Below are 7,410 nucleotides of genomic sequence, written 5' to 3'. Positions count from 1 at the left end.
GCAGGAATGGTGGGAGGATGGAGAAAGAAAAAAAAGATCTAGTAGTCAGGCAAAAGCAGTATCTGGGGGAAAAAAATAGATCTGACAGCTTTGGGCAGGGCAAGGGTTGCTGACAGCCCTCAGGACTACAATGCACGCACCAGTTTTCAGGTTCTTTCACTATTACTGGCAAGGGTTGATACTACTGTAGATCATTGCTTCTGCCTTAGCATCTAAACATTTGACACTAAACCTAAACTGAAACAATTGTCAAACCACCATTTTTATACCACAACAATCAGTTGAACCACTCAGGGCATTTCCGAAGAGTTAAGAGGAGCGGCTGTCTCCTCCCTCCCCACTAAGTCACAAGAATATGCAGATAAAGATCACAAGAATGCACAATCCTTTGTCTAAAAAGGCTTTGGTAGAAACTGCTTCCACAAAACAACGGCAAAGATGTGACCCATTATACATGTCAATGAGCTGTTAACCTCGGTGCTTAGGTGTGACTGTTTAAAGAAAGCAACAACACAGTCCAGGAAACCCAAAGCTTCAGCTTCTGAGTTGCCCTGTCTCTAGAAAGCCGCGGTCACATTTCTCCTCAAATAAACCTGGAGCACATTGTTCAGCAAGGCAGGGGCAAACCACTCCTTTGAGAGCTAACATTGCCCACACTTCTACTTTGAAGGTAATCCACCCTTGGTACAAGAGGAATCATGAATACTGTTGAGCAAGACTCTTCAGTTCAAGCCTCCTACAGCACAGGACCACAGTTGCTGCTCCAGGAGCACCAACCCCTCCAAGACTGTGGCTTTGCTTTTAGCACATTGATCTCAGTAACAGAAACCACTCCACAGCAAATGCTGCAGCTGGCATAGCAAGGTTCAAATCATCTATTGCCATGACACTATCAGAGGAGAGCTGGAGGCCCCTTAACACCAATCTCAAAGGTGCTTCCCCATTGATGTCATCAGAAGGACTGTGTTCATATATACAGACAGTTAGCAGAGTGGCTAGAAAAGTGGTGCCTACCAACCTGGTGATTTAGTACCATGTGAACTCCATGGGTCCGAATATCTGTAGAAAACTCTCCCAAGAATTCCAGGATGTCCTCTATAGTAGCAGCATAGGGAAGACCACGCAAACGTATGCAGTCTCTGATGTTACTGGGAGGCACAAACTGTTGAGGTAATACTGGAAGAATAGGTGCTGCTGGGAGAGGAATGAGAGGTGTGGAAGAATACCTGTTCAGCACCTGCATAAAAGAGAACAGAGAGGTTACAGGAAGCCTCCTTACTCATTCTTCAACTCATTCTTCTAGCTAAGAATGTAACCCCAATGCCATCTGTTTTCACTCTGGGCACTACTTTAAGAAACAAGTGAGCTAGATTCTGAGCTTAAACCACAACAGCAGTACTTATAATTCAGATTTTTTAAGTAAATATTTGGTCAATTTTTCAAGAAAAATATAAACTATGTTTTGGAGAATTTACTTGACCTGTTAACATAACTCTCAGAAGATATCTTATACCTGTATTTCTACAGTATTTTTATTGTGAAAATGTCCTAAAACATTCTATCATCTACAGAGTCATGGAGATGCTTCTGTCTGAAAATATCTCCTCTGCAATGCTTTAGGACTAGAGTCTGGAAATTACAAGCATATTTCACTACCAAACAGCCCTGACCTGGAATGCAATAGTCCATTCACATAACATAGGTGGCTTTACTGAATCACAGTATCTGTGACAGTCACAGATTTGAGTTTCCTTGTTAATAATTTTAACAGTAAAAACCTTGTCTGGTGAAGAGTTTACTGAATATTCAATCACCATCCCAAATGTCTCTGAGTAAAGTTAAGATTCATTTACATTTATACAGCTATCAGAAGGTTTGACTAAACAAAGAAGCACACGAGACCACTTGAGAAAAATACAATGATAAGAGTGAGCATTGCAGCTCTGCCTTCTCATCCTTGGTGTCACCTTTCAAAACAAGGCACTGAAATCTCTTCTGTTTGGGAGAATAGGGCCGCACCATTCCTTGGTTACAAGGACATAACTATCGGTTGGCATCATAGATGACACCTTTTAGAATCATATTTAGAAGTTACTGACTGCAACTGTAGCTCTAAAAGTAGTTGGAAACTTAAACAATCTTCTCAGCTCTACTTCCTTTTCCCTGTCAGCAATACCTGCAGTTAATGGTCCATCAAGCCATGTTAACACTAGAGGGGACAACCTTCAGGCCGTTTCACAAGGTTCTGCCATCCTCTGCTAGGTAGCCAGTGCTGGCAGAAGATAGCAGAGATCTGCCCTCAGAGGCATTTCATAATACATTGCTCTGAAGAGGATGACTACATCAAAAGGCTCTGCTTTTCTTTGTCAGTGACTACAGATAAATCTTGATCTTTTGTTGCTAACACTCCCCCCAAATAAACCATCATTGGAATTAGTCAAATTCAGTATCTGTAGTGTAAAGTACTAGACCCATATCAACTTTCTGCTATAACTGCTGTTTGCAAGGCTATTGGAAGCCAAAACCCCAAAGGTTTGTATATATGATAGAGAACATCCATATACTATAAGATGTTACATTTTGAGGGAGCAAAGCCTCATAGAAACTCAGACAGCACTCATTCCAGCAAGAGTCAAGAGTGAGAGAAGATAAAAGAAACTTTCAAGTCATGGTCAAGCAGTATTTGCTTCCACTACTGCCAAGGAAGAAATCTGCATTACAAGAAGCCAATGCTAGCAAGGTTTATACCTATCTGCTGAACTTCTGCGGCGGTGCTCCTGAAAAGTTCAATGTACCTTTTCCCCAGCAAGTCCTTATGCTTTTTCAGTGCGTTTTGTGCATATTCCTCACAAGCAAACAAGACAAAGGCATCCCCTGTTGGCCTGCTGTCAGGGTACGTGACAAAGAGAACTCCCTCCTTTCCTCCTGTTACAGGGCAGTGCTGGCCAAAGAAAGCCAGCACTTCTTCTGTTGTTACATTGAAAGGAAGACCTCGCATCCTGACAATCACTTGGTTTTCTTTCGACAAGAACTGCGCAACCTCGTTGGAAGTGCCTTTAACAAGAAAAAGTACAGAAGTACTTAAGTCTAGGCAGATACGTAAAAATCATGAACAAGTCTGGCATAGCTACATCCTCCCCAGTCAGTTTGTGAGCTGGTAGAACAATATTTGCCTATAAAGTCAAGAAAGATGTCCCCTGATAAATTAGATATATTGTCTAGGATACTTCCCATCAATGCATAATAATGTTACTCTATGATTTAGAAGAGATTCATCTTTATTCAAAGGGAAAATAGGAAGTACATGCAATGGTCGAAGCCCAAGGAAAACAGGCTGTGAATCTCTTGTGTGAGCAGTACCTGTGCTACTGTGCTCCTTGCCTTTCTAACTCTGGAATACCTTCAGCATGCTCTGAAGCTATAATATATAGCAACCAAGTACCCAGATCATTGTGCTGGGAAAGAAAGTTGGAAGGGCATGTTGAAAACAGCTCAGGAATTTCATCCTATCCTGATAGAACTGACAAAGTCTGCCAATTCTACTTCCAGTATCTTTAGGAGAAGATCAGTGATACTTATAACACTACCCTAACCAAAGCTAGCTGCTAACCTGCTTCACATCTTAATTTAGTCCTTTCACTTACAGCTAAGTTGGATTGTACAAGACATGCACCAATGCACATTCACCAATGTCAATGTGCAATGTCCATGTCCTTACTTTGAATGGTATAATTATTACCAAGCCTATCAATTAGCTGTTTAATTGACAGCTAGACAACCTCTCTCACTCCAAACCTCAACCTCAGATACACAGTTAGTCACTTACAATCCCCAAATCAAATGTGTCAGGAATCAGCAAGGACCGTAATGTAGTATTGTAGATGCAACAGTTTATTGGATCTTAATTCAAATTCCGCATGCTTGCAGCCATAAAGGAGAGAAAGAGACCAAGGGAGAGTTTGTAGAGCAAATTTTGCAGGACTTTCAATTCATGACTGCAAATATTGTAATAGTCTCCTTAAACAAGCATTTCTCCTAAATCCCCATTTAAGTTTGAGGCAAAGATTTGAAGAAAATCGGTTCCATAAACCCCTTATATTTACAGTGTAATATGTTTGCTCTGAGGTGCAAGTCTCCACAGCAACAGCAGTCATAGTGTTTTGAAAAACTACTCTGATTTTGTTTTTCAGGAATCAATAACGTCTAGAACCCTACAGTTAGAAGATAAGCTAACCAATTAAGTTTGTATACAAGATCACTTTGCTTTATCAAATCCTCATTTGACAGGCTGCTTGAAAAAGCCAAAATGTGGAAGAGAAAGGTAGACAGATAAATCATGGACTATCTTGAACTGCTGCTAGCAGAGTACATATTTATCAATACACCGGCCAACTACTTGTTCAAAGAAAGAAAATGAAAGGCCACATTCAACAGGTGCAGTTTATAGCCAGAAGTCAGATGCTGAAAACCACCCTTTTGCATCCCCTAAAAATTACCTCCGGCAATTTTAAGGAAGTCTTCGCCTGTTGCCTTGTATACCTAAAGAAAGGAGAGAGAACATGTGACTGGCATGCTATTTGTATTCCTTTTGCACAGAGGATTTCAAAGCCTGTGTCACACACCTCAATGTATCGATTGCCCATGTGATGCTTGTGCCTTTGTAGCGCTAGATCTCTATGCTCTTCGCTTACGAACCTCACAAGAGCCTCCCCATTCCTCCTGCCTTGGGCATTGAGGCAGAGTGCAGCACCTCCCCTACGAAATTTAAATCAAAAGAGAGAAAACTCCATGACCAATGCAGCTGAAGCATTACAAATGTACAGGTAAATCCTTAGCTACTAACTTGGCAATATTTAGGCCTTTGAAGAATCTCGCTATGTCCTGGTCAGATGACTGCCATGGCAATCCTCTTGCTCGGATAACAGCGTTGTCATCCACAAGTTCCATCTTGCTGCTGCAGGCACAGAAAGCGGGAGTGATGCAGAGACATCTGCCTGTAGTATGTGCCACACACTACTCTCATTGCTTGTCATTTGTGCTCCAGGGCCAGGTTTCTGTCCCTGCTCCATGTCTGCTGGATGGCACTGTGGCTCAAGTGCCACTACCACCACCTAAAGCCACACCATAACTGAAAGCCACTGTACAGGTCTCTCCCAGGGAAAGCTCTGTTAAGCTGCTCATTTTTCATTTCCCCTTTCCTGCTTTACCACATTTGCTCCTTTAGCTCTCATATCTTTGATCATGTTCCCAATTTACTTCCTGCTCCCAACATCATTTGTGCTTCTCTGTTATCTGAACAGGGTTACTAGTGTATAAAAAAAAAAAATCAAATCAAATCAAGCACTTGCTATTCTAATCTAGCTATGTGGAAATTGAAGCAGAGAGATTAGATGTAACTGAGATTAGTGCTTATTATTTCTACTGTGACAGTGTGTAAAGCCAGTCACAAGCCAAGACCAAATCTGTTCAGGGCTATGCTCAGCACACACAGGACTCCTGACCAAAGAGTTGAGCCTTAACATTGCTTGTTCAGGCCATCACTGTGCTACTAGAGACTAATATAGCTAAAGGCTACATTAGCTGCTTAGCATGGGAATAGTTCAGCCACAGAAAGACAGGTTTAATTGGTCATTACCACAGTCTCTTTTGTTCTCTTACTTGTTAAAAGTGTCAAGTACAACAAAGCACTCACAGCTACCCAAGGCTGCCTTTCTGGCTATTGCAAGAACAGGTTTTTGCACAGAAGAGACTGTGATTGATTAAGCAGATCAAGTGTTGTTCAGTAGCAGAGGACTCCCTCGTACAAAAGGGCTGTTGCATGCCTTGTTATAGGACTGTCATGTTTCGCACTATTCTTTTAATGTCTCAGCTGGCCTTTCTGTAGATGTCTCTCCCAAATTGTTCCCCCTTGGCTCCTAATTCTGTACTTCTCACTATCTCAAATAAGATGGGAATCTTCCACCTCATCCCAGAACTTTGATAGTGAAAAAGAAAATGCTTAGAACAATGCTGAACCCCTGAGCTAATCTGGATATTTTCTGCCAATATCATTGCATTCTTTTCTTTCTTCTTTTGGCTCAAGTGTCAGCATCATCTACCATTATGACAGTTCCTTAACATGGAAAAGAGAAGAAAGTATTTGTGCAAGATGGGCATATAAATAAGGTCAGTTTAACATGAGTCTGCTGTGATATTGCACAGGAAGCATCCAGCAAACCACTAAAAAAAAAAAAATCTGTTTTTTGAATATAGAAAAAGCACAGTTATATTAAAAAAAAAATCCAACCAAACACAAAGCAGTCATCAAAAGCTGATAATGCTTTATGTTTAAAACATATTTGGGAATAAGACAATCATCATAGCTTAAGCAATTGACTGGTTGCACAGTATCTCTGGCACAGTATGTTTATGCAACTGTTTCTTCTTTATAAAAAAATAAATGCATGTGCAGTAACTGTGGAGCAAATTGCAGGAAGAGTCCAAGAATTAGTAGCAAGCAGTAGGGTTACTTCTGCAAAGCTGCATGCATTCTTTTTTAATAGCACAGCACACTTAGCACCCATTATAAGCACTTAGTAGCAGAACCCAGAACTATCAGCAGCTAAGAGACAACATTGAAGCCTAACAAGAAAACTGGCTTACATCTGATCAGAGTATCTGTTCCCTTTCCCACTTAAAGGAGCTAATCGATTCCCACAGCAGCAGCAAGATAATAAAAATAACAGTAACAGCTATTTGCAAATTAGGAATACAGAGAAGTACAGTTTATCTACACAGCAACGTTAAACAAAAAGTGGTGGGGGTTGAAGGACAGGCAGCAAGGAAAGAAAGTACTTACCAAGGCCCACTTTCAAATTTGTAGTTCACTCTTTCTGGGTCTGAAAATCGGTGATCTATGAAATACAGCAAAGTTATTTCCTATTTTGTCAGCATACTGGGCAGGCAGCAAAACCAAAGGAGGAACAGAAAAAACCCCTCATTCATCAAAATTACTTACTGTGTGGTTCAGATATTAGCGTTAAAATAATATTCCCCATATCTTCAACTTGAGAGGCTCCATAGGGAAATGCTGGACTGTTCTTGTCAAGATTTAAATCTTCATGCTGGAGTTAAGTCAATCATCACCAAACAGATTTCTAATTGACTTCCTGCTAGAGCAACACGCTTTCATGTTATCCTTAATGGCAAGTTGCTTCTCAGAGGAAGATTTAATCCATTTTCCTGCTGGGATACATTAACTGCTCTGCCTTGGCCTCTAACTACTGCCACCTGCGGGAGTGCGAGGTCACTCCAGAAAGTGTCTGGGGACATGAGGCCCCACAGCAAGGACATATATTTAATATGCCCATGAATTATGGATGTTTGACAGATACACTTCTGCATGTGGAACAAACGGGAGTCCTGTCCTCT

At 41.1% G+C, this 7,410-nt stretch overlaps 1 protein-coding gene across 1 annotated transcript in view; it reads right to left on the bottom strand.

Annotated features, from left to right (window-relative positions):
- ESRP1 (epithelial splicing regulatory protein 1) overlaps positions 1 to 7,410 on the bottom strand; it is a gene marked incomplete at its 5' end in the record, with an annotated part of 30,356 nt that overhangs the window by 12,102 nt on the left and 10,844 nt on the right. Inside the window, 7 exons of the mRNA XM_009075908.1 lie at positions 1,019 to 1,241; positions 2,757 to 3,054; positions 4,497 to 4,539; positions 4,623 to 4,755; positions 4,844 to 4,954; positions 6,839 to 6,893; positions 6,998 to 7,096. Coding sequence (XP_009074156.1) covers positions 1,019 to 1,241; positions 2,757 to 3,054; positions 4,497 to 4,539; positions 4,623 to 4,755; positions 4,844 to 4,954; positions 6,839 to 6,893; positions 6,998 to 7,096 — 962 coding nt within the window. The remainder of the gene's footprint in view (positions 1 to 1,018; positions 1,242 to 2,756; positions 3,055 to 4,496; positions 4,540 to 4,622; positions 4,756 to 4,843; positions 4,955 to 6,838; positions 6,894 to 6,997; positions 7,097 to 7,410) is intronic.

Source organism: Acanthisitta chloris, unplaced genomic scaffold (genome assembly GCF_000695815.1).
Source record: "Acanthisitta chloris isolate BGI_N310 unplaced genomic scaffold, ASM69581v1 scaffold6680, whole genome shotgun sequence".
NCBI classification, from domain to species: domain Eukaryota; kingdom Metazoa; phylum Chordata; class Aves; order Passeriformes; family Acanthisittidae; genus Acanthisitta; species Acanthisitta chloris.
Note: the sequence above shows the minus strand (reverse complement) of the source record. Positions and strands in the feature narration are given on the sequence as shown.